Genomic DNA, 26,485 nt, shown 5'->3' with positions numbered 1-26,485 from the left:
TCCCACAGACTCTGCTTTGCCCCATGGGGCCATTTGGGGTTTGCCATCCTGTGCCACCCCCTGTCCCCAGTGTAGGAGCATTGGGGTGGACGGACGGAGAGCAGAGATCTCTGCAGCCAGGTCGGGAACTTGGGGTTTATTGCAAAGGGCCTGGGGGCAGGGCCCTGCTGGGAGCTGCCAAACACAGCTCAGAGCAGGCTGAGAGAAGAGAGGGGCAGAGAGGGTGAAGAGTAAAAGGGGTAAGAGAACGAGGTTCCCGTTACAATACAATAAATCATCTGTGTTGAATATTCTCATTCTCACTAACCAATCTAGTACAAGATACAAATCCTACAGCATTTCCATACAGCCTATAAGAATCATTACATTACCACACTGTGTTACATTTTAAACCCTAAAAACTCCTCTTTGGGCCCTTCTGCCAAGCTGTAGGGTCTGCTCTGACCCTTGGGCCTGTCTGCAAGCAGAGGGTGTTGTTCCATCAAAAGGGGATCACCTTCAGCTGGCCACACCATTGTTTTCCAGTTGTTCAGTAACTGAGGGATCTCAAAGCTAGCTTTCATTTCAATCTTGCTTATAGTTTCTATATTCTCAAAATCTTTTGCCAGGCAATCATATTTGTAAGGCTTTCCTGTTTCCTCTTCCCCAACAGGACCCAGACAGCCCTGTCCTGGCTGTCCCTCCCCCGTGCCTGCTGTCCCTTCCCTGGTGTCACCAGCTGGGCAGGGCAGGGTGCTCTGCATTCCCCGGAGCAGCTCTGGAGCTCCTGGCCACGTTTCACCTCCTGGCACAGACACAGGACCCGAAGCTGCTCAGCCACAGCCAGAGCTCTCCACTCTACTCTGCTCTGCTGTCCCCACCCCACGGCCCCGTGGTGGCACAAAGGACTCCCCTGGGGGAGCGCCCTCACCCACCTCGTGTTTCCAAGGTCCTGCACCCTCTCTTTCCATTTCCTTATATCGTGGAATCACAGAATCCCAGGATGGGTTGGGTGGGCTTGGAAGGACCTTAAATCCCACCCAGAGCCACCCCTGCCATGCCAGGGACACCTCCCACTGTCCCAGGCTGCTCCAGCCCTGTCCAGCCTTGCCTTGGGCACTGCCAGGGATCCAGGGGCAGCCACAGCTGTGCCAGGGCCTCACAGGGGAGAATTCCCTCCCAGTCTCCCACCCATCCCTGCCCTCTGCCTGGTAAAACCATTCCCCATGTCCTGGCACTCCATGCAAAGCTCAAGAATGTTTTTTTGTTTCATCTAAAACTTTCCATGAGCCACAGCGGGGCTTTGGGGTGACCCCAGGCCTGGGTGAAGGCCCTGATGGAGCAGGTGGGGAGCACACCTGGAGCACAGAGAGAGGGATTCGCTGCTCAGGAACAGCCCCTCTGAGGAGCTGGCTCAGGGAACACCAGGCAGGAGGGTGGATGTGCCCAGGCTGGGGCACAGTGACAATGGGATGCTTTGTGCCATTATTTACCACGCCAGCTGCCCCAGCCCACCCAGCACCTGTCCCAGGAGGGCTGGACACAATCCAGAGTTCATCACTCAGTGCTTGGGCCCACAAATGCAGTGCCTTGAGAGAAAAATCTCACTGTATTTATTTTTTTTTTAATAAAAGCCTTTCTGCAGTAGATTCAACCCAGAAAAACCCTGCTCAGTCTGTGGATTGCAGGTATGAGCCAAATACATGGTGAAAAGGAGATAAACACTGTGTCCTCCTGCATGGCCACAGGAGACAAATTCCCCATTTAGAAAGCCAATAAAAATGTATTTTCTTTTAGAACAACTGCATTCACGGCACATTGTTTCTCTGAGAAAAATATGTTAGTGACTTTGAACTCCTCCAATGCCATCCAGAACATATTTTTTTTCCCCCAAAGTGTCTCGAAAGTAGCAAAAATTACGAAAGAATTAATGACTGTTAACAGCTGAAACAGATGGTCTGCTGTGAGTCCCCACAGCCTCATGCAACTGTGAGTCAAGCCATTTTTCAAAATGGTGAAGAAAGAAAAGTAATAAATTAAAAAAAAAAAAAATCAATTCCTAAGGCTACCAGGCTTCCAAAATTCGGCTTCCAAAATTCCACTCGGGCTTCCCAGGCGGGAGAGGAGGGGCCGGCTGGGTCAGACCCACTTTTGGCTGCAGCCCGGGGTCCCTTTGCCCTCCCGGGAGATGCTCGGGGATTGTCCGCGCTCAGCAGCGCCTGGGGCGGGTTCTGCTTCAGGGTCAGAGCCAGCATCCCCCCCGCACGCCGGTGTCCCCACGGCCACCCCGGGGGCAGCAGCGTCCCCCCATCCCCTCCATCCCTCCCTCCATCCCTCCCTGCCAGCAGAGCACAAATCACTTGCCAGGAGGGGAACTCCGGTTGCCGGCTCCGCTGCGGCGGCTCCTCCTTCTCGCCGGGAGCCCCATCCCCGCGGCCACCTTCACGCTTGGGCTGCCCCTCTGCCGGCTCCTGGATCAGCCCCATCGGGCACTCGAGTCGGCGGGGCCCGGGCGCGGGGCGAGCTCATCATGGGGCCAGGCGAGCCCGGAGCGCGACTCTGCGGAGAGCGACACAAACTTCAGCGCACGCACGGCCGGGCTGCATCATTTATTGAAACCCCCCGGGTCAATAATTCATGGCAGGCAGCACCGAGCGGCCACATCTGGAACAGATGTTGGGTTCCCAGTAAAAGCGGGGCTTGGGGGAATGGGCAGTGCCAGGGGACGGTGCAGGGCATGGTCCTGCTCCTCCAGGGCACCAGCCAAGGGCTCCTGGGCTGGCAGGGCAGGGCTGGCACAGAGCGGCTGGAAGGGGCACCAGCCACGGGCTCCTGGGCTGGCACAGACTGGGTGTAAGGGGCACCAGCCATGGGCTCCTGGGCTGGCACAGACTGGGTGGAAGGGGCACCAGCCATGGGTTCCTGGGCTGGCACAGACTGGGTGGAAGGGGCACCAGCCATGGGCTCCTGGGCTGGCACAGAGAGGATAGAAGGGGCACCAGCCAAGGGTTCCTGGGCTGGCACAGATTGGGTGGAAGGGGCACCAGCCATGGGCTCCTGGGCTGGCACAGACTGGGTGGAAGGGGCACCAGCCATGGGCTCCTGGGCTGGCACAGAGTGGCTGGAAGGGGCACCAGCCACGGGCTCCTGGGCTGGAACAGAGAGGGTGGAAGGGGCACCAGCCACGGGCTCCTGGGCTGGCACAGACTGGGTGGAAGGGGCACCAACCAAGGGCTCTTGTGCTGGCACAGACTGGCTGGAAGGGGCATCAGCCATGAGCTCCTGGGCTGGCACAGACTGGGTGGAAGGGGCACCAGCCAAGGGCTCCTGGGCTGGCACAGAGAGGATAGAAGGGGCACCAGCCACGGGCTCCTGGGCTGGCACAGATTGGGTGGAAGCGGCACCAGCCACGGGCTCCTGGGCTGGTGCAGTGCAGGTGGAAGGGGCACCAGCCATGGGCTCCTGGGCTGGCACAGATTGGGTGGAAGGGGCACCAGCCATGAGCTCCTGTGGTGGCACAGATTGGGTGGAAGGGGCACCAGCCAAGGGCTCCTGTGCTGGCACAGATTGGGTGGAAGGGGCACCAGCCAAGGGCTCCTGGGCTGGCACAGAGTGGCTGGAAGGGGCAGGGCTGGCTCCAGCTGCAGCCCGGGCTGGGGGAGCTCAGACCCGCAGCTGCCACAGGCACCCCTTGGCAGCGCTGGGCACACAGGAGCTGGAAAGGCTCCTGCACGCACCCACACAGGTTTCCATGAGCCCCCAGCCAGGAGCCACCAGTGCCAGCCCAGAGTGTCTTGCTTAGGGCCCCCTCAGTGGCCTCAGCGCTGTGCCAGGAGGCGGCACCAGGCAGGGCTCACTCCCGGGCTATGCCGCGACAAGAGGAGCTCCTTTCATTGCCAGATGTCACCCCCAGGGTGTCCCCTCAGCGAGTGTCACCCCTCTAGTGGTGACACACAAACCCTCCAAGCCTGACAGCCCCTCTGTGCCGTGTCACCGAGCCCTGCCTGTCCCCACAGGGCCCTGCCCATCCCCACAGGGCCCTGAGGCCCAGGCCACAGCTCCCTTCCCCTCCCATGCCCAGCGTGGCCATGCCAGGCCCCTCGTGCCCACAGCTCCCCTTCCTTCCTCCCTGCAGCCAGGACACGGCCATGGCAGGGCCCCTCGTGCCCACAGCTCCCCTTCCTTCAGCCAGGACACGGCCATGGCAGGGCCCCTTGTGGCTGGGACTGGCTGGCCCTGTCCCCATTCCTTTAGGGACACCAGCTGTGAGCAGGGAGCGATGGAGCAATGCTGCCAGGCACCTGCTGGGCTTTAGGGACAGTCCTGTGTGGGGCCAGGAGCTGGAATTCACCATCCTTGCGGGTCCTCCCCACCCAGGACATTCCATGAACCTCTGATCCTTCAGCCAGTCTCTCTCCGTGCTCTGACAGACACTATTGATTGATTGATTGATTGATTGCTGCCCCCAGGTGCCCCACAGGTACCCCTCGTTATCCCTCCTGACACCGGCTCAGGGCCAGCCGCGCTCCTGCCGGGCCCCGGGCCCCGCCCCGGCTGTCCCCTCCCTGTGTCCCCTCCCTGTGTCCCCTCCCTGCTGTCCCTGCCCATCTGTCACTCGCCAGCTGGCCTCGCTCGCCCTTTCTGTGGAAGGTGAATTGAAAGCAATCATTTCTTTGCCTGCAATTGTACAACACCTCAAACACCTGAGCTCTGACCCAGCCCTCCGACATGTATAATTATTAATTATAATTATTATTAATTATAATTATTATTAATTGTAATTATTATTATTACTACCAGCACTGTTATCCCAGCCCTCTGAGGGTACCTTCTTGACACAGTCCTTATGTTTCGGGCTACCTCTTTTATCTCTGTGATTTGCAGCACCTCCTCTGATATCTGAGCTCCACTCTTTGGGTAATGCAAACTTGGAGATGACTTGCAGTGCAAATTTTCTCCCTGAAAAGAAATTATTTTCTTGCTCCTCTTCCCAAATGTGAACCTTGCACTTTACCCTGCCAGCCGGCCACTTAAAGCCAGTAAGAAATGGACTTTCCTTTTCCCTAGCTAATGACTGATCTTGCAGATTGGATAATGAAATAAGTAATGCCATTAGCAGCCCATTAATCAGTGGTGAGCAGTGAATAATACCGAGATTGCTCCTGAAGGACAGGGAAAGGGGAGCTGGACAGAAATGGGAAAACCACCCAAAATCCAGTCCCCTGCTCCCCATGTTTATTTTTACTGCCAAGGAGTAACTAACAATCAATGCCTGGGGCATCCAGCCTTGTGCCAGCCTGTCCAGGTGAGGTGTCTGTGCTCAGGAGGTTCCCTGCACATCCTAGATCCTGCTGAATTCCACACTTAGCAGGCATTGTGAAATCACTTCCTTCATTTCTGTCCCTGCCTCGTGCAGGATGTGAAAAAAGAGGGAGGAATCCAGGAGGGCCCTTCCCTGCAGTGCCATTAACAGTGGTGGTGGCACAACATGGCCACAGCTGCAGCAGGACCTGTCCCCATCGGTAGGACTGTCCCCATCTGCAGGCCCTGTCCCCATGCTCAGGACCTGTCCCCATGCTCAGGCCCTGTCCCCATCCTCAGGCCCTGTCCCATCCCTGGCTGTGCCTGAGCCACATTCCCAAGCGTTCCCAGTGCTGGACCAGGGGCTCACTGCTCTCCTGCCAGTGGGTGAGAAAGAGGAGATGCTGGAGCAGATCAGCAATGAGATCTGAGCAGAGTCACCCCAGGGCAGCAGCTCCCCCTGGAGCAGGGCTGTCCCGTGCCTCTGGTGTCTGTCCTGTGTTATCTCCACCCACAGAGAACCTGGCACCCCTGGGCTGGGTCTCCAGTCCCCATCCAGACACGGCTCTACCAAAGCTCAGCTGCTCTGACAGCTCCCCTCCATCTTCCAATCCCAGGATCACTGAGCTTGGAAGAGATCTGCAGGATGAAGTCCAAGCTGTGCCCTATCCCCACCTTGTCCCCAGCCCAGAGCTCTGAGTGCCACATCAGGCCTTCCTTGGGCACCTCCAAACCTCCCTGGGCAGCCCCTGGCAGTGCTGAGCCCCCTTTCCATGGGGAAATTCCTGCTGCTGTCCCCCCTGAGCTGCCCTGGCCCAGCCTGAGGCCGTTCCCTCTGCTCCTGTCCCTGTTCCCTGGAGCACAGCCCGACCCCCCCGGCTGTGCCCTCCTGGCAGGAGCTGTGCAGAGCCACAAGGGCCCCCTGAGCCTCCTCTGCTCCAGGCTGAGCCCCTGCCCAGCTCCCTCAGCTGCTCCTGGGGCTCCAGACCCTCCCCAGCTCCATTCCCTGCCCTGGACACCTCCAGCCCCTCAGGGTCTTCCTTGGAGAAGCCCAGAACAGAACATGGGGCTGGAGGTGCCTCATCCTCCAGGTGTGGCCTCCATCTTTATGCCAAGTGCCCAGGCGGGGATTTTAGGAACAGCTCCATCGTGGATAAACACCACCCCGAACTGCTGAGAACCTTTCCCCAGGAGGGCTCACTCTGGGAGAGAGGAAGATCAGGAACAACAGCCCTAAAAATAAAAATTATGAAAGAGAAGACCGAATGAGACCCTTTTAAACCCCCTCCTTAAGACACCTCGTCTATCCTCACCTCCAGCCTGTCTCCCAGCACCCAGTGAGCTGTGAACACCTCGGTGTCCCTGAAAGGGTTAATTGGGAAGGCATTTTCCGCCCAGCCCCTCGCTGGCCCGGCACTGGAGCTCCTGGCCCTGCTTCCCTCTCTCCTTGGAGCAAGCCCGATGTGACTCACGGAGCTCAGCCCCGTTTAGTGACACTTGTCACCCAAATGTGCTGCTGGGGACAGCCAGGAGGGGACAAACACGGGCAGGGAGCAAGGTGGGGCTTGTCCTAACCCTGCTTTCTTTTCTCTGATAATCAGTGCTGCTCAGAAGAGGAGCAACCAGCTCCAAGGGAAAAGAAGGGTCCTCACATCACTTCTTCCATCAGGCTGACACCTCTTCATCTCGGGGAGTTTAACATCTGTTACATAATTCAGGGAACATGTGGTTATTTTCCAGGCTTATTAATAGCCCAAAGCCCACAGCTGAGATGGAAATGAGCAGCTGCTCCAGACTTCACCCCTGGAGCAGGGCTGGGAGCTGGGAGCAGGTACGGGCAGGGCTGGCCGGGGCTCGGGGCTCCCCCTGCCGCAGCCGGGGCTGATGCTCACACAGCTGCACTCCCACATCCCCCCGAGCCTCCTTCTCTTCACAGCTCGTTTTTCTTTCCAGGAGAGGCAGAGGACGGTGGAGAGGGGCACAGATGTGACAGAAAGTGCAGAGAGGACAGGAGGGAGACAGTGGATCGTTGTACACCTCGTCCCAAAACAATTCCTTTCACAGGTCGCTCAGTCACTTCCCAGATGTCCAACAGGGCTTTGCAGGCACTTCCATGGCAGGATTCAATCCTGAATGCCTGAGCTGCCCTCTCATTTGGCGAGCAGGCTGAGGGAAGGCCTTGGCACCTGGACAGCAGTGGGAAGCTGTGGTGGCTCTGTTGCTGTGGGGATGAAGGGCAGCTCCATGAGCACTCCTCTCCACCCTGGAATAGTGCCTTGGATGCTCCTGCTGTTTCCAGGTGGGATTTGGGCTCAGCAATAGGTGAAGGTGGGGCTGTAGCTGGGACACAGGTGTGTACAGGATATTCCTGAGACACACAAACACAGCTCTCACCAGGCAAAGGGGAGGCAAAGCCCTCAGCTGTGACTGTGTTCACAAGGGTCTCAGGCCAAGGGAAGAGATGAGGATCTGACTCCATGTTTCAGAAGGCTGATTCATTATTTTATGATAAATATTACATTAAAACTATACTAAAATAATAGAAGAAAGGATTTTATCAGAAGGCTGGCTAAGAATAGAATAGCAAAGACAACAAAGGTTTGTGGTTCAGGCCTTATGTCTGAGCCAGCTGGGCTGTGATTGGCCATTAATTGGAAACAACCACATGAGAGCAATCACAGATGCACTTGTTGCATTCCACAGCAGCAGATAATCATTGTTTACATTTTGTTCCTAAGGCCTCCTTTCTCAAAGAGGAGGAAAAATCCTAAGGAAAGGATTTTTCATAAAAGATGTCTGGGACACTCCGCCAACCCAACCCATGCAGGGATACATTCATGGATCATACAAATGATCTCCTCACTCTCTGATGGTCTTAGCAGAACCCAAAGTTCATCTTGATTCAGTCCCAAATCCCTCTGTGGCTTTAATCCAGCACAGAAAACCCAAAGCTGACGAACGATGGGGGCTGGGGAGAAGCTCCTCATTTCCTGGCAGTCCATAAGAGGCAGGAAGACCTGCCCAGAGGGAGTGAAGCCACTGAAGCCTGCAGGGAGGAGGAGGAGGAGGCTCTGGGCAGCTCTGGGCACTCTGGGTGGCAGTGGGAGCAGGGCACCGTGCCCGAGGGTCAGGCAGGGACTGGGCACAGCAGGGGAGAGCTCCCAGCTCAGGAGCTGCTCCAGCTCCAGGAATGCCTGAACACCCCCAGAGCAGGGCAGGGCAGGGCAGGGCAGGGCTCACCCAGCTCATCCCAGGGGACAAGCAGGCAGGAAACTGGGGGTTCTGCATGTTCAGTGATGTCAGTGATTCACACAGGGCAAACCAAAGCCCCCAAAGCCACGCTGGGAGCTGGAGGTGACTCCAGGGAAAGCCTTGGCTCAGGGCTGCCTTCAGCAGGAGCTGCCTCCAGGCACCACATCCCAGCCTCTGCCTCCTGCTGCACCAAGGCTGAGCCTCGGCGCTGCAAACTGCAATTTCCATGTGCTCAGGAACCACAGACTGTGCCTGGGAGAGCTGCAAGGGCAGCATGGACAGAGCCTGGGGCTGGGCTGGCACTGGGGATTATCAGCAATCTCCAGACCCTGCTGCCCTGGCTGTTCCCAGCCCAGGGATGGGCTCAGCTCTCCACTCTCCCCACTGGAGAGCTTCTCATGCAAACTAAAATGATCTGGTAAACAAAAAAAAAAAAAAAAAAAAACCAAAAAAAAAAAAAAAAAGTGAACAATTCCTTTAAATCTGAAATCAACAAATCCAAACTGCTTCTACTGTCCCCAAACTCCTTCTACTGCCCCCAAACTGCTTCCTGACCCAAACCAGAAGGGACCATTTCAGCAGAGGAAAAGAGTTGTGAACTTCAGCAGAGTTTGACTCAAATTTTCTTTTTTTCCCCTCCCTGTAGCCACCTTTTTTCATCCTCACCCAGCTGGAAGTTCACTCATTTTTACTTTTCCAGGCATATTTTCCCTGTTCACCAAGCCATGCTTATCAGACCTCCTGGATCTGTAACAATCATTTCTTATTCCTTCTCCTGTACCTGCCCTGATCCTCTTAGTTTTGCTGGAAAGGATTTGGACAAAAATACTATTTTGGACATCCTGGGATTCTTTGACAGATTCTTCCATTCCAGCTGCTATTTTTTGCCTACATACCCTGCTCCCAAAAGCTGCAGGGTGGCAGTTCTGGGGTCAATTTGACTTAAACAATTCAGTTTATTAGCACAAATACAGAGCCACAGGATATTAGAGAAGGGTTGTTCTGAGTACCTAAAGCTCTTGGAAATGTAGAAATCATCCAATTAAGTCTGTTACCCAACAAGGGCTTCACACACTCCTCACAGTCTTTAGAGAAAGCAACTGGCAACGTCAGAAAAATTATAAATTGACAATTCCCAGTGATTGACCTCCTGTTCCTATTGTGCATTTGCCATGGAACGAAAGAAAAACAGGAAAGTAGTCTTGCCAAGGTATGGGGAAGGAAAAAACAACAACAAAAATGAATGAGATTTTGTTGGCAGAACTTGCAAATTATTGCTGCTCCCGTTCACCCAACTTCCGTCACATAATTGCCGTGTGCTGCAGCAAATTCCCTGGAAATGCTTCTGCTGGGAGGATGGAAGCAGCATTTGTGCAGAGCAGGAGGCTCCTGTCTCAGATCCCCAGCCAGGAATGAGGCAGGAGAAGCAAAGAGGAACAGGGTTCAGGTCCAAGCAGGCAGGTCTGGCTCTAAGCCAGGCTCCAGCAGGTGCTTGTGAGGATGGCCAGGATGGATGGCAGGAAATCAGTGTGGAGTGGCACAGAGCTGGTATGGAATGGCAGAGAGATGCCCTAAGGAATAGCAGAGCTGCCCTGGAATGGCACAGAGCTGGTATGGAATGGCACAGAGCTGGTATGGAATGGCAGAGAGATGCCCTAAGGAATGGCAGAGCTGCCCTGGAATGGCACAGAGCTGGTATGGAATGGCAGAGAGCTGCTCTGGAATTGCAGAGAGATGCCCTGAGGAATGGCACAGAGCTGCTCTGGAATTGCAGAGCAGCCCTGGAATGGCACAGAGCTGCCCTGCAATGGCAGAGCTGCCCTGGAATGGCACAGAGCTGGTATGGAATGGCAGAGAGATGCCCTAAGGAATGGCAGAGCTGCCCTGGAATGGCACAGAGCTGGTATGGAATGGCAGAGAGCTGCTCTGGAATTGCAGAGCAGCCCTGGAATGGCACAGAGCTGCCCTAAGGAATGGCAGAGCTGCTCTGGAATGGCAGAGCTGCCCTGGAATGGCAGAGTTGCCCTGGAATGGCAGAGCTGCCCTGGAATGGCAGAGTTGCCCTGGAATGGCACAGAGCTGCCCTAAGGAATGGCAGAGCTGCTCTGGAATGGCAGAGCTGCCCTGGAATGGCAGAGTTGCCCTGGAATGGCAGAGCTGCCCTGGAATGGCAGAGTTGCCCTGGAATGGCACAGAACTGCCCTGGAATGGCAGAGAGCTGCTCTGGAATTGCAAAGAGCTGGTATGGAATGGCAGAGCTGCCCTGGAGTGGCAGAGCTGCCCTGGAATGGCAGAAAGCTGCTCTGAAATGGCAGAAAGCTGCTCTGAAATGGCACAGAGCTGCTCTGTGGACTGGCAGAGCTGCCCTGACTCAGAGCTGCAGCCTCAGGGCCAGGGGAGGTGCAAACCACACTTTGGGCTCTCAGAGATGCCCAGAGGTGCTGAAACTCAAGCAGGGCAGTGTGAGGGTTATGGATGTGCTCAGGCAGCCAAGGAGGCCTCTTCCATGCCACCTCCACATCCTGCTCCTGGCTGCAGCAGCAGCTCCTGGAAATCCCAGCAGGGAAGCCAAACTCCCCCAGCCCACACTGCTGCTCCTCATGGTGGCACTGACCCAGCCTGGAGTGTGGGCTCAGGAGGGACAGAGGGGATCTGCTCCGTGGTGGGAATGACCAAAGCAGTGCCCAGGGCTGGCCTCAGAGCAGGGAGAGCTCTCCCCAAGGGTCCTGCAGGCTCTGAGCTCTGTGAGCACAGCTGAGTGCTGGAGACATTCAGGGGAAAAGGGAGAAATTCCATCCACTCTACCCAAAAAGCTGGGTCAGGAGCAGAGGCAAACAAAGCTGCAGTGGAGGTGCAGCCAGGGGACAGGGTGGGAACAAAGATACCTGCAGGGAATGAAACACCTGGGCTGGAATGGGCTCCATGGGCAGGGTGTGGGTGGGACCATGGTGAGGACCATGACCACTCAGGGCATCACAGAATCATGGAATGTCCTGAGCTGGACATATAGATGGACCCACAGGGATCATTCAGTCCAGGCCCTGGTCCTGCACAGACCCCAGTAATCCCACCCTTGGGCATCCCTGGAGCTCCTGGAGCTCTGGCAACCCCAGGGCTGTGCCCATTCCTTGGGCAGTGCCAGCACCCTCTGGGGGAAGAACCTTTCCCAAAATCCAACATAAACCTGCCCTAACCCAGTTCCAGCTGTTCCCTGAGTCCTGCCCCACAGAGCAGAGATCAGTGCCTGCCCCTCCTCTGCCCCTCATGAGGACGATGGAGCCCTGATGAGTCTCCCCTCAGTCTCCTCCAGCTGAACATTGCAGTGCCCTCAGCTGCTCCTCTTCCCCCCAAGGCCACTCACTTTCTTCATGGCCTCCTTTGGATGCTTCTTAATGGATTCGTGGCTTTCCTAATGGTTTTGTGGCTTTCCTAATGGATTCATGGCTTTCCTGCATTGTAGAGCCCCAAAATTCACCCAGCAATTGAGATGAGGCTGGCCCAGCCCAGAGCAGAGCAGGACAGTCCCTCCCTGGTGGCACTGGTGGCCCCAGGACAGGGTCACTGCCCCCAGGGCTCTGACAGCTCCAAGGCTTGATCCCAGCCTTTGGAAACATGGGGAGCACTGGGATCCAGCTGGTGAATACCTAAACCCTTGTCAGCTGTGCTGGCAGCTCAGAGTGCTCCTCTGGAAGTGGCCCTGTGCTGCAGAGCCACATTTATGGGATCTCTGAGGCTGGACAGAGCCCCAGGCCCATCAGGTGTGACCTGTGCCCAATGCTCACCCTGCCCCAGCCCAGAGCAGAGTGCCAGGTGATTCCAAAGATCCAGGGCTGTTACAGCTCGCAGCTCTTGGTGCTCCTGAGGAAATCAGGAACTCCTTTTCCTGGCTCAGGAAAGCAAGTGTAAGGATTTGTAAGAAAAAAGGACAGAGTCTCTGCACCTCAGTGTGTGCTCTGTGCCATTGGCTGAAGTCACTGCACTTGAATTTACATGTTTTACTAAACCAGGACTTGCCTGGCAGCTCTTGAGATTTCTAAAATAACTTTTTCTATGCTGCTGTTGTTCTTCAGCAGAACTTTGGGCTATTGCTTATCAAAAGGGGCCTCATTTCCCCAAATTAAATAAATCTCTATAAAGCATGGGACGTATAAATTAGTCCAATGTACTTTCAAACATTCTGGGGTTTTGGTAAACAAAATCTATTCTGTATTTAAACTCTACAGCTTTACCTCATGCAATATCACTGTGCAAAAGTTTTAATCTGATTATACATCTTATTAACTGTGCTCTCGTACGTCCTCCCCTCTTTCTCCTGTTCTACTTATTTACTTTAAAATAAAAGCCAATCATGGCTCATACAGCACTGCAATTTTCATCAGAATTCTTCTGCAAGCTGCTAGCAAAACATATTTAAGGCTGACCCCGACAACCATTCTCATTTTCCTTCAAACATTTCAATTATTACTTAATTTAGGCCTGCTTGAATAGTCCTGCCACCTCTCATTTGACCACTGTCACAGCAATGCAGGAGTGACTTCAAAATGAAAGGGGTTTGAAATGGATGAGTGGTGATGGTTAATTATGACTTCACTCAATATTGGTGGGGCCAAAACTCAAATCTGGGGTCAGTCCTGAGTCCCTCACTGCAGAAAAGACCTTGAGGGGCTGGAGCATATATTATTATATTTTATAATTAATATAATTTTAATAATTATTATACCTAATAATTAATATAAAATATATGTATTTACCACATACATATTATATTATAATTATATTATAATTATAATATATATTATAATATACATGTATTACAAAATATAGTACATATATATTACAATTATATATATATTACAAATATAATATATTACAATTATATTATAATAGGAGTTATGTTCACACCTGACTATATATATAGTATGTATTATAGTATATATTTATATGTATATAGTATATATATGCATATAGTATATATATATATATATATATATGTATGTATGTATTGTGGTAAATACCTACATTTTATATTAATTATAAAAAGGTATAAATGTAGAAACACAGAATATACTGATTGTTATATAATTAAAAATTATATAACGCATTAAAAATTGAGAATCTGCTCAAATAGGAATAAAAAAGGAGAAGTTAAAAGATTAAAATAACTGCTTTAAACTCTTTATTGCAAACCTGGAATAATCACAGACTGCCAAACCAACCAGAGGTAAAAGGAAAAAAGGTTGTGCAGCAACCCAGCAGAGCAGGGGAGTTAAAAGGCACTGCTCAAAGTGTATCCAGGGAGGAAAGAGACCCCTGGGTGTGACAAACTGCTCAGAGAGGAGCAAGGGGACAGCCAAAAAGGGGCCTGAACAACAACTCTGAATAGGGGACACCACAGCCTGGTCAGAAGCAGGAGGGGAAGGAATTCTGGCAGGGGTGAGGAAGATGGGTGAGCACCCAGCACAGCTCAGGAGAGGCTGAAAGGGCCAGGGAATTGTTTGCATTCCTTTTCATCCCGGAGGAGATGGGGAAAGGAGGCAGAAACAAAGATGAACAGTCAGTTTTCATCATGGAAACCACTTCCCAGAGAGCCCTGTAAAATAGACCCACTCAGTGCCTGGGAAGGTGCCTGGGGACTGGAGCTGTGTGAGTGCAGTGACAGCTTCCCTTAATGGCACAGAGTCGAGCAGGATCAGCAAACCCTGAACTGCTGCAACAGCTGCACAAAAATCTTACAAAATCCAACATCTAAGATCTAAAGAGCTGAATTTCAGTGCCCAATCCTGCTCAGCAGAAAAGACCCCATGGTGTCCCTACCAAATGCTGAGCTCTGCTGGCCAGGAAGGAGTCACTGGGGGGATGTGGAGGCTGCTTTGGAAAGAGCCACAGGAAAATGCAATGTGAGAGATTTCTGTCAGAGAAACAGAGCAAACTGAGCTGTGCTGCTGTCTGGGCACCTGCAGCATGAACAAATCCCTGCTCAGATAGCTCAGGAAGGGAGATAACAGAATGAGGAAGGGTGAGAAGGGGAAAGGAGCTTGGACAGAGGCACAGAAATAGATTGACAAGTCAGGGTCCTTCAGTCTGGCAAAGAGATGCTTGAAAGGGATGTAGGAAACACTTATTTAAACCAGAGTTTTATCACATTCTCAACATCACGGAGCAAAGGCAATAGAGAACAAACACTTGCTGTTTCTCACAGCACCAGACCCAAGAGATACACAAGGAAATTACCAAGAAATGGTTTCAAAAAAAGAAAAAGGCAGAGGAAGTGTTTTTGCAAATAGTGCCCAATTATGTTGTTGAATTTTTCCTGGAAGACATTAAGTGCTCAAAAGAGGAATGAAATAATGCATTGAGAGTGACAGACAGCCTTCAGCTCAGGAAGTTTTCAGCAGGGGTTGAGAGGAGCTGGGGAGCTGCATGAGGAATGGGCTGCACTTGTCCTTCTTCAGGAGATGAGGTGAGAGGGGAATTTGTCCTCACTAGAGAGAGAATCCCAAGGATGGAGCTCCAATACCAATGCCCTGAGGCTCTGTGGCTTTTTCCTACTGCCAGAAAAGCAAACATTTCCTCCTGGAGCTACTGGACACTGAGAGCTGCAAGACATGTTCCAGCAATTTTCTGTGGATCACAGTTGGGACATAAAGTGTTTAACTAATGGTCAGGAAGAAGCCCAGTGAATCATCACTGGTCACCCTGTGCTTTGCACAGAGCAGGTTCTGTTCATAACTCACGCTCTTAAACTGAGCTAATCTGTTCTTTCAAACTCTTTAGGATGGATCTCAGGCATGGCACCACCAAAACCAAATAGCTTTAAGGGATTTTGATGAGCTTGCCTTGGGTAGTGGCCTGAAGGGTGGCAGGGAGGGAGGAGGAAGGCACCTGGCACACTCTGGTTTCTCCAGCTCCCACAGGGAGTTCTGGGCTCTGCTGCAGGACCAGAGCCTGCTGTGCTGTACAAATTCTTGTGCAAAGGATGCTCTCCATCCCACACTGCTCTGCAGCCCTGCCTGGGGCTGCAGCTCAGCACCAGGGGGTGCCAGGACCCCCCTCACACCTCCCCCTCTCACCCTGTCATTAATTTTATAAACAAACCTTATTTTGGTGTGTTCTCTCCAGAGGCGCATGAGAACACACAAAGGGGGAGCCCACATGGGACAATGTTCAGGACAAGGACAGGGCAGTGGGGAACCTTGTTTTCCCTTACAACTCCACTGCAAATCTTCTCTGGAATCTCTGGGAAAGATCAGGGAACCTTCCCAGCCTCCCCCTTCTCCTTCCCTTCCTGCCCCTTGTGCCTGCAGCTCCCATGGTCACCCTTCCCTGCCCTCAAATGCCAGGCTGTCAGTCCAGGCAATCCCCTCTGCCTTTGGGCTCCAGGGTCCCAGAGCTGCTGAGCCACAGCAGCAGCACAAGGATGTCCCAGTGCTGTGGGGTGGCACCAGGGTCCCCCCTGTGAGAGTCTGTCTGAATTTTCCTCATCTGCCTCACAATCATCATTTGAGGATCACTGAAAAGAAGACCGTCCTGTCTTCTCTGTAGGAGAAAGTCACACACCAAAGGCCCTGAGACCTGAGAGCACAGTGCTAAGCTGTTGTTCACAGGTGTTGTTTGCTGTGTGCTACACTGAGCCCAATGAGAAGAAGAAGGGGCACTGTGCCCTTTGTGCAACAACAGCCTTGGGAGCTGTCCCACCTCTCCCCTGGCTGGACTTCTCCTGAGTTTCAGGTGGTCTCCCACACAGACCCTCACCTGTTTTACACCCACCGTGACAGACAGACTGAGATGGAAGGAGCCTCTCCATCAAGGACTGAGACATGGAACCCCCATGTGCAAAGGCCCCTCTCCATCAAGGACTGGGACATGGAACCCCCATGTGCAAAGGCCCCTCTGCTCCTTCCAAGGACTGAGACACGGAACCCCCATGTGCAAAGGCCCCTCTCCATCAGGGACTGAGACATGGAACCCCCCTGTGCAAAGGCCCCTCTGCTCCTTCCAAGGACTGGGACTGAAACCCCCAGCCCAGGGCAGGTGTGTGGGGGAGGCAAGCTGACCAAAGCCAGATGTTTGCCTGCAGGTTGTGACCACTGGAACAAGAAAACAATGGCTCTCATTTACTGCTGAGAACACGGACTATCTGTTACATCTATTCCTTATTGTATTTGTTTCCCCCCCTCACAATTTCCAATAGAATTATCATAATAAAAACCTCTGAGTTAGCTTGAGATTTTGAGATGTCCCTGACGTAACAGACGGATCCTCGACTGGAGTAAACCAAAGGACTTCATCTCTATGTTTGGTAGCTATAACCCCCCCTCTCTTTTTTTTCTCTCTTTCTCTATCTTTTCTCTCCCTTGACCCTCTATTGCATTTTGCTGTGGTCATTCAATAAAGGTGCATTTGTTGTGATTATCATTGCAAACCCCCTGTGTCATGTCGGGTTTTTACACCCTGAGATCAAATCCCTGAACCATCACAAACCCCGTTCTAAGGACGGATTGAGGCCTCAGGCAGTCCTGTCTCCTGTCCACGGACACAGCAGCTCCTCTCACCTAGCCTGCACCCCCAGACAAGCATCTGCCAGGGCTTCTCATGGATCCCAGAGTGGTTTGAGTTGGGATCCATCCCATTCCCCCCTGCCCACAGGGACACCCTCACTGTCCCCAGCAGTGGCTCTGACACTTTGGCACCTGAGCCTGGAGCAGCCTGGGGCCCAGCTCAGATCCAGAGCCAGCTCTGCTGGGTTGTGCAGAGCACACAGCTGAAATAGGGTCAGGGTTCCCAAAGGAACCAGGGTTTCCTGATGCCTCTGGCTGCTCCCAGTCTTTCTGGAGCTGCAATGGTTTTCTCAAGCATTAAATGAGACCCCAGGTGGAGCCCCCTTGCCTTTAGTGCCAGAACAGGAACAATAAGCCCTTATCACCTCATCATCCACCCTTCCACACCCTTCAGCTGGGCTGCAAAGAGAGGGACAGCATTTTCCACAGATCCATCTCCTTCCTGTATCCCAGAGCAAGCCCCTTTTACAGCTTCCACCCCAGGAGGGAACAGGATATTCACCAAATACCCAAAGAGAGCACTGTGGGCTTCAATCAGGTCACAGGACAAAACTGCACCTTCAGTCCCTGGCACAACCTCATGGAGAAAAGAATCCATCGACTCTTCCAGCTTGTTTTTATGGACTGTCCAAACTGCCTGATCTCCTTTCCACGGAGCATTCATCAGGAACAGCTGTGGGCTCCATGGGCTGGGGGCAGTGGGACTGCTGCTATGCCAGGGTGCAGCTGGATGGGGTCCTGCCCCCTCAGACTTTTCTCTGGGTTTTTTTGGGATTAATGCCACTGCTGTTATTTGCATTATAACAGCTCTGAGATCTGCACCCTTTGTTCCAAAAAATGGGATTTTGCTTGTGAACTCATTGAGGGGAACTTACCAAACCAACACAGTCTGCATGGACTGAGGTGCCAAGGGACAGTGCCACAATAAAGTTGCTTGGCTGTCACAGCACCACTGTGACAGCAGTTAACATGTGTGACAGCCACACCTCATAAAAGCCTCCTATCCATCACCAGGATAGAGGAACTTTGCCCTTCCCAGGAGCCACCACTGACAGTGGATCCCTGCCCGTGGTGACACTTTGCCAGAGGGTCAGGAAGGGATCCTTCCCCCCTGCCCAGCCCTGGGGGCAGCTCTGGGTGCTGTGTCCAGCTCTGGATCCTCAGCACAGCAGGGACAGCAGCTCCTGGAGCGGGGCCAGCTCAGGCTGTGAGGATGAGGAGGGCCTGGAGCATCTCTGTGCCCAGCAAAGGCTGAGGGAGCTGGGGCTGCTCAGGCTGGAGAGGAGCCCCAGCTGAGAGGGGCCCTCAGGCCTGGCTGTCCCTGTGTGCAGGGAGGGGCAGAGCAGGGCCCAGGCTCTGCTCCAGGCCCAGCAGTGGCACCAGAGCCACGGGCAGGGCCTGAGCCCAGCACTGCCCCTGCCCAGGAGGCACAACTTGTGCCCTGGGCAGTGGCCAGCCCTGAGCAGGCTGCCCAGGGAGGGGCTGGAGTCTCCCTCAGCGCTGGGGATCCTGCAGAGCCCTGTGCACACAATGCTGTGCCCTGTGCTCGGGGATGGCCCTGCCTGAGCACGGAGGTGCCACCAGGGACCCTCTGGGCCCTGCACAGCCTGGCCCAGCATTCCAGGATTCTGTGACACTTTCCTGCTGTCTCCTGCACAGCCCCAGGCCTGGAGCCAGCTGAGCTGTCAGGGGGGTTGCCGATCATTACAAGGCACAAACATCGCCGGGGCAGCCAGGCCGGTGACTCCTCCACTCCAGCAGCAGCTCCACAGCAGCTCCTTGCTCTTGAGAACCAGCAGCTTTCTTGTGCTTAACCCCTGGGAGACCTTCCCTCTTCCCCAGTTAATCCCTTCCCAGCTCTGTAGGCTGCTTTGCCACAGTGGATTTGTGAGGCAGCAAAAATCAAAGCACACTCTGAATAGGTTCCTGTTCCATTTGCAGCTCGGGGGGTGCCAGCCCCTTCCTGCCTTTGCTCCTGCACTGGAGCCTCCAGGAGAAACCTTTCCAAAATCAGCAGGGGCCTCCCTGCCAGCTCCCAGCGAAGCATCAGCAGCTCCTGAGGGTTTATTAATCCCCTTTGAAACAGTGCCTGAGGCTCCCAGAGCACTTGGGCATGTCCCAGACTGGAGTCCAGGCTTTGGCCAGAGCCAGAAGCAACCCAGAGTCAGTCAGTTCTGAGCAGCAGAGGATTTAAAGGGTGAAACCTGCATCAAACTGGGCAACATCTGTACAAGACTTTCCTGAAACTCTGCTCTCAGTGGTCCCCAGAGCTCCTGACATGATGTAACTCTATTTAAAGAGCAGCCTCCAGCAGACATGGATTTCTGGCAGCCTCTGGGTGACCATGGAACACAAGGTTTGCATTGTCTGGGCAGCCTCTCACCTCCTTCCATTCAAGTGGGGGCTTAAAATAATGCACTGGGAGTGGCTTCTGCTCAAAAGGCTAAAACATGTCCTGCAGGAGGGGAAAAAAAGGGTAAAAACACCAAAGAAGACAAGAGCAGAGTGTGAGGTGGATGAACCTGCTCTGAAAGGATGAGCACAGCAGATGACCATGATCAGGATGATCCATCCCTGCAGGTCCATGTCTGGATCCTGCCATCCCCTGGCAGTGGCTCTGACACAGTGTGCTGGTGTCTGTCCCTCAAGCATTTCCCTCAATAACTGTGCAATTTCACTCATATGCTGCGTTTTTACCACTTCAGACTTCTCTAGGCTGCTTTTAATTTATCAGACTAATTCCAACTGCAATACCCTGCCAGTGATAGAGAATGGGCTTGACAAACATCCCTTGCTCTAAATAGAAGAATCTATTAGATTCTAGCAGTTCCAAGTAGTAAATTTAGGTTTTATCTCCGCCAGATCCATATTGGTCCCTTCCTGCTCCAGACACCCTGCTGGGTTCCTTTTGTTTAAAGGTGACTGGCAAAGGGAAAGCAGAAATGAGAGCTCTGCCTTCTGTGCCTGGGCTCTTTCCACTCTACAGTCAAGGAGGTAGGAAAGGTTATTGCCAACAATAAAAATAGCATTATTTTTCTGCCTCTTTCTCAGAAATTCAGCTCTAGTTTGGAGCAGGAAAATCTCAGCTGCTTGGAGATGGACAGGCAGGACAAGATGGAGCAAAAGGCCTGGTGGGACCTTTCAGCTCAGCCCTTTGTGCCCACCTGGGGATGGTCCCTGGTGGTGCTATCAAGGAGCCTGGGGAGGGAAAGGGCTCTGGGGCTGCTCAGAACCTGTCCCACAGAGTCCAGCCTGTCCCTGGGGAATGCTGGGGACTCTGCCACACTTTCTTAGAGCCTGCTGCTCAATCAAGGTTCAAATTCACCCTTCCCACCTGCATCAGCCTCAGTGGCCACCTCCAACATCTGCCCAGATGGGGAGGGACAAGCTTGGCACTCCTCACCATTCCGGGGTGAAGAAAAGAGGGGTGGGTAAATGCTAAAGAGGCCTTTTCATCCCCACAAAGAGGAACTCAAACTCAATTATCTCCCTTTAGAAAACAAACCCTGGTGCAGATCACCTTTAACATGAGCAATAAATTCCAGGTGAGCAATTCCCTGTCCGTGCCTGCCAACCCTCCCAGCTCCTGGGTTCAGGAGTGACAAACCCTGCATTCTGAGTTCAGTTACAGAGCACGAAACACCAGATCACACTAACTGCTGACCTCAAAAACATCCCCTCACCTCCCCTGTTAACTTCAGTGTTCCCAGAAAGAAATGGAAAAGCCAAACCTGGGCACGCAGCCCTTCCCTGGCAGCGCTGCTCCTCCGGCGCTCAGGCATCCAGCGGGACACGGATCCGGCCTCGGGCAGCACAGGGGGCTCTGCAGGGAGCTGGGAGCTGCCAGGGAAGCTCCATCCTCCCACTGGGAGCAGCTCCCTGGATCCCAGGCTCTGCTGTGTCTCCAGGCTGCTCTTGGGAGCGCTGGAGATACGAAGGGCTGGGCCCGGCAATGATCCGTCCGTGCCAGGACGCATTCCCTGAGAGTCAGCAAAACTTTTCAGCCCTTCAATTCATTCTATTATTTCTGCTGATGGCACTATAAATAATTACTCCCCACCCTCCGTGTGCTTGAGCTGCTTTGCTGAAAAAAGATGCACATTTTGTTCATCTCTCAACACGCTGCCTGTATTTTTTGGTGGTTTGCAAGCCCTGCTCGGTGTTCTCCAGCTCTGCAGGATGGAGGGAACAGGTTCCAGGGGCCTCTCCCAAGAGGAGCTCATCTGCAGCCCTGCTCAGACCACGGGAACAGGGCTTCCTAACTTTCAGGCACTTTCAGGTTTCCTTGCCAGGTCATTTTCTTCCCCTGGAGCTGGGAACAATGGAGCCATTATCCCACCTCTCCTCACAGGGGACAAACTCCTTCCTAAATGTCGCCAAGTCACAGATGGCTAAAGCACTACCAAGGGGTGGGAACAGCTGAGGAAAGCAGGGAAAACCAACGACCCCAGAGCCCTGGGGTGCCCAGCATCCCTCTGCCTGCGCTGCCCCGCACTCCATGAGTTCAGCACGGAGCTGTGCCATGGATTGCCCTCTGTCCTGGCACCTCTGCTGTTCCTTGCAGGCTCTGTGCCCCCTCCTCTCCAAGTTTCACTCCTTCACTGCTCAAGGCAAAGTGTTTGGCTGCCCACAAACCCACTGATCCCGGCAGGTGCTGCTGCTCAGATGCTCATTCTCTGACCCACAGCTCTGCTCTCCAAGTTCCCCATCCCGTCTCTCCCTCCTTGGTGGCAAACACCGTGTGTGAGGAGAAAACCCCCATTTTCCTGACCCAGCTGTGCAGCCCCACGGTCCCGTGGGCTTTGGGCCGTGCTGAGCACACAGAATTCCCTCCCCAGGCCCTCCACCCTGGGAGATGAAGGCAAGGCAGAGATTTTCCCGGTGGATTAAGAAAAGCGGGATTTTTCTGCTGTGCTAATGCCTCGACATGCAGTACATAAACAGCTCCTCTCCTGATTTCCTGAGAGGTGGCCACCATCGAGCACTTCTCAAGGAGATTAGTGGCTGCTTTTCCAATCCTATTTCAAGCCTCGAGGAGGCTGCTATTTGTCAAAAGAGTTATTAACCTCCAATAGGCACCAGGATAAATGTTTGCTGGCACAGCCTCTCTCCTGCATGGATCCTGAGGGACAGAGGCTCCCAGGGACCCAGCCTCACCTGGGACCTGGCTGCAAGGACTCAAACAGGCTCTCATTACAGTCAGGGCACCTTAAGGATGCACCCACCTGAAACGGGGATGAAGGAACGACAATCCATGATTTAAGGAAAAAGCCACGTTGCGTGGCTTTTAATAAATAAACAGAGAGCCACTCGGTTAAGGAGGAGAGGGGGAGAGGAAAATCACTGGCTGAGTGGGGCAGTTCGCAGTTAAATATTCTCTGGGTACAGGGCTCCTGCTGAAAGGAGATTTATCAGCCCAGCGGAGGCTGAAGTGGGTGACAGCGCCGGGGAGAGGAGACTCCAGCGTGCAAACAACGCTGTCGTTCCCAATAACCCGGGATTCGCTCCGCGAGGCTCTCCAGAACTGCTCTGCATTGCGAGTGCAATGCGCATGGAAGGATGTGGCAAAACTCCCCTAACCTGGGAGAGCCGGGGGACGGAGCGGAGCCGGGCGGCGGCAGCGCGGCGGGGACCAACTTCTGCCGTCATTTATGGGCCAGGCATCCCAACTCAGCTTCTGCCGAGCGGCAGCTCCGGGATTTAAACAGCGAGGGGGGGAAAGCCACAACTCCGGGTCATGCACTCAATAATTTAAAAGGGAAGGAGGGCAGCGGGAAGGGAGCGGCGGTGCCGGACGGGCGGCCCCGGCCCCAGGTGCGCGCTGGGAGGGCTCCTGCTGCCCCGGCCCCGCGTCAGCCACAGCCACGCGTTCCACTCTCTCCCCGGCACGGGAAAACACACGGGGAAAGCGGGGGGATGCTCCCAGCCGGCAGCCGGGAGCGGGGGGAAGCCGTGCCCGAGCCCCGTCCCTCGCGTACCTCCAGCCGCCGGTGCCCGGTGCGGCGCGGTGCCCGTCCATGCCGAGCCGGAGCCGGAGCCCGCCGTGTCCTGGGGAAGCGCGGGCGGCTGCCGTGACTTGGGAATACAGAATATGGTACAAGCTTTAATTAAAAGAGTCTGAAGGCTCTCTCCTGCTCGCTCGTCCTTTTTTTTGCAGTACCGGATCGGATTTAAAGGGCTAGAACCCCAATTTGGCAGTGCTGCTGCCCCCGGAGCGCCGCGCTGCCGCCCGGGCCTGCCAGTGCCAGCATCCTCCTGCCGCCCGTCGGGGGCATCCTGGCAGCCCGCGGGGCCGGATCCGGCAGCACCGGGAGCTGCGCTGGCAGCAGCGAGCTGGAAATCAAGGCTGGCTCCAGCAGGAACGGTGCGCGGAGAGAGGGGATCCCACAGGCAGCGGGGTGGGCGAGGGCAGCCCGAGCGCTCCCGAGGGTGCACGGAGCAAAGTTTGTGCTCTACCAGTGCTCCAGAGAAGTGGGAGGAGGAGGATGGTGTCCCTGTGTCCTGGTGATGCCACCAGCCTGTGGCAGTGCCCAAAGGCGTTGCCCTCCCAGCGCCAGCCCTGGGTGGAGCGGGGCTCTTGGGAAGGGCTGCGTCACCCAAGGCGGTGGGGAAGGGGAAGGGCTGCGTCACCCCAGCCCAGCTCTGCAAGACGGGGTCCTCAGCTCCTGCCCGCATCCCGTGAGCAGGGAAGCAATTCCATTTGGATTTGGAGGCCACTTGCTGGTGCCAAGGCAGTGGGGAGACAGCCTGGCACTGGTGGCGTGCGAGTGACGCTGGTTCCTCCTTCAGCTCCAGGTCCCTCTCCAGATCCAGTCGCTCTCCAGACCTCCATGAAAACATTCATCTACAACAGGCTGGGTTCTCAGGGCCCCTCGGGCTGCTCAGCAGGGCAGGGATGGCCAAAACACAGTGCCAGCCTTCCATCCAGCTTTCTCAAAAGCAGGAAAGAGGGGACGAAGAGCAGAGTTTCCATGGAGCCCTCCTTGGTTCGGATTTTGAGCTCAAATGAGGAAAACCAAAGGAAACAAGGAGCACATCTTTCTTCTTCTTCTTCTTTATCTCCTTCTGCCTGGTTTGACCCCACAGTGCCACCCTCCCTCCCCAAGTCTGGCTGGGAACATCCCACTCTGGGTGTCTGACCAGTGCATGCCGTGCTCTCGGGCTGACCCGCATGTTCTGGCTTCCTCTCGCCTCATTAATTACACCCAGGGGTGGGTGCCAAAAGGAAAAGCTGGTTCTAATTCCATGCTGCAACCCAGCTCCAAGCTGCTGGGATAATTAGCAGGTTATTAATGAACGAGAATATTCCCACCATGGAGGGAGGAAGGATGGGGAGGGAGGGGAAGCACCATTTGGGCCTGGTTGGGAAAATCGCATTGGAGCGGGAGACTCTCCCTGAGTCCAAGGCTTTGAGCCACCTGCAGTGCCTGGGGAGTCACTCACAGCCCTGGGGCTGCTGGATGGATCCACAGAGCAAAATCCAAGGGCTCTGCTTGGCTGGGGGCCACGCTGGGAGAGGATGGCTCTGTCTCCAGCCCCAGCCTGTGGGCTCCCATCTGCCTCTGGGCACACAGAGGAAGAGGCTTTGGAGCCTCCTTCTCCATCACTCCTGGGTGATGTTGACTCAGGGCTGTGGGGTTTTTGGAGCATCACCATCTGCCAGTCTCCTGCTGGGGGCTGGAGGCTGTAATCACCCCAACACTTCTCTTTGAACCCCTCATAAACTGTGGGAACAGCTCAGTGTTCCTTCAAAATCAACCTGAACCAAGCCTTGGTACCAATTCCCTGGGTTTAGGCACCTGCTGAAAATTCCTGGGAAAGGCATTGCCTGGCAGACCCTGCTGGGAAAGTGCTTCTCTAAACACTGAGGGGCAGCAGGCAGGGGTGAGATTCCAGCAAATCCAGGGTGTCCTCAGAGGCTCCAGCCTGAGCTGCTCGTGTGTCTCTCCAAGGCATGTGGTTGTTGTTCCTTTAATTATTAATCCTTGCATTGACGTAATCAAATGTGCCCAAGCCTTTAACGAATGCCTCAATGTAAAAAATGAAGAATAAATTTCTTTCCCTCCCTGAAAACTTGTTTCAATCCCATGACCAATTTTATTGCCGTTCTGCTCTAATTTTAAATATAACGAGAAACATTAAGGTTTTCAATTAAAAGATCCCTTCCTTCAGATATTGGAACATAGCCTGAAGTGCAGACCACGTGTGATATTTTTCATTGGGATGGTGTGGGCTAAATCTGATTCCCAGATCAAACACAGTCAGGCTCAGGCGTGCAGTTGGCCAGGCTGGAGAGGCTGAGCTGTTCCACTTTGGGAAGAGCCTCAGCCTTGTTTGTGTTTTTAGCTGACTCCTCGTGTTTCTGCAATGAACCTTGCATTTATTCCTTCTCTTCTGTCAGCCTGGGAATCTGTGGTGAGGGGCAAATGAACCTCATGATGCCACCCTGGACTCATGGAATTTCTGGCTTTTGACTGATACATTTGGTTTTTCCCTTTTCTTTAGAATGAACAGATCATGGCCACAACAGAGGAGATGTTCCTTGTGCAGTGAGCTCAAACCTCAGTTTGATGCCATCCTGGAATCATGGAATTTTTGGCTTTTGACTGCAAATATTCACTTTTCCCTCTTCTTTAGAATGAGCAGATCCATGACCTCAACAGGGGAGATGTTCCTTGTGCAGTGAGCTCAAACCGAGTTTGCCACAGTTTCAGTGTTGGCTTTGTTGGACACCATTAATGTGAAGTTTGGGTCACAGAACATTTTTTGTGTGTTCTTTTCCACAGACCTTAAATCTTGCAGGTGGCCCCATCTGGGGCTGTCTCCTCCTGTCTGGGAGGGTTTGCAGCTGGCCAGATGTTCAGCCCCAGCAGCAGTGGGTGTTTGCAGGAGCGAGGTGCCAGCTGGGCTTGCTGGGGTCAGCAATGCTCCTCAGCCCTGCAGGAGCTCATTTCATCCTGCTGGGTTTTGGTTTCCTAATGGAAGTGGCACCACTGATTTCACTGTCCCTGAGCCTGCTCAAGGGCTGTGTTGTATGGAAACATCAGGTTTGTGCAGATGAGATGGGAAGACAGAGGCTTCCATAAAGCACCAAGGCAAGGACACTTCAGGTGAGAGGAGTTGGACCAGAGTTTGGATCAGCCCCTGGCTCCAGCTGCCTTGCCCAGAGTCCCCAGACTCTGCTGGTGCTGCAGGAGGCACCTCTGGTTCACAGCAGCTCAGCCACCCTTCCCAGGCAGGGCTCTGGGGCCCTTGGAGGGGTGGGAAGGGCTCTGGGACAGGGACAGGGACATCACCCCCAACCCTGGCAGTGAGGTGGCACAAACCATCCCTCAGGGGCAGAGCTGGGCAGGATCTCATCCAAACACCTCATCATGTTCCTGCTCCATTCCTTT

General features: G+C 54.0%; 1 protein-coding gene across 2 annotated transcripts in view; it reads right to left on the bottom strand.

Moving 5' to 3' along the window:
• The window catches only part of CALN1 (calneuron 1), a 176,668-nt gene extending 153,032 nt beyond the window's left edge, over positions 1 to 23,636 (bottom strand). Inside the window, exons 1-2 of one of the 2 annotated variants that reach the window (XM_058037500.1) lie at positions 23,069 to 23,636; positions 2,340 to 2,538 (exon numbers count right to left, since the gene is read on the bottom strand). In XM_058037500.1, coding sequence (XP_057893483.1) covers positions 2,340 to 2,465 — 126 coding nt within the window. In that variant the 5' untranslated portion in view covers positions 2,466 to 2,538; positions 23,069 to 23,636. Of the gene's footprint in view, positions 1 to 2,339; positions 2,539 to 20,821; positions 20,985 to 23,068 lie in introns of those variants that run through there. The other variant, XM_058037501.1, reaches the window with a different exon arrangement.
• Between the last annotated feature and the right edge of the window lie 2,849 nt (positions 23,637 to 26,485).

This window comes from Melospiza georgiana, chromosome 19 (assembly GCF_028018845.1).
Source record: "Melospiza georgiana isolate bMelGeo1 chromosome 19, bMelGeo1.pri, whole genome shotgun sequence".
In the NCBI taxonomy this organism is placed as follows: domain Eukaryota; kingdom Metazoa; phylum Chordata; class Aves; order Passeriformes; family Passerellidae; genus Melospiza; species Melospiza georgiana.
The sequence above is the reverse complement of the archived record's forward strand: the minus strand, read 5'-3'. Positions and strand labels throughout refer to the sequence as shown.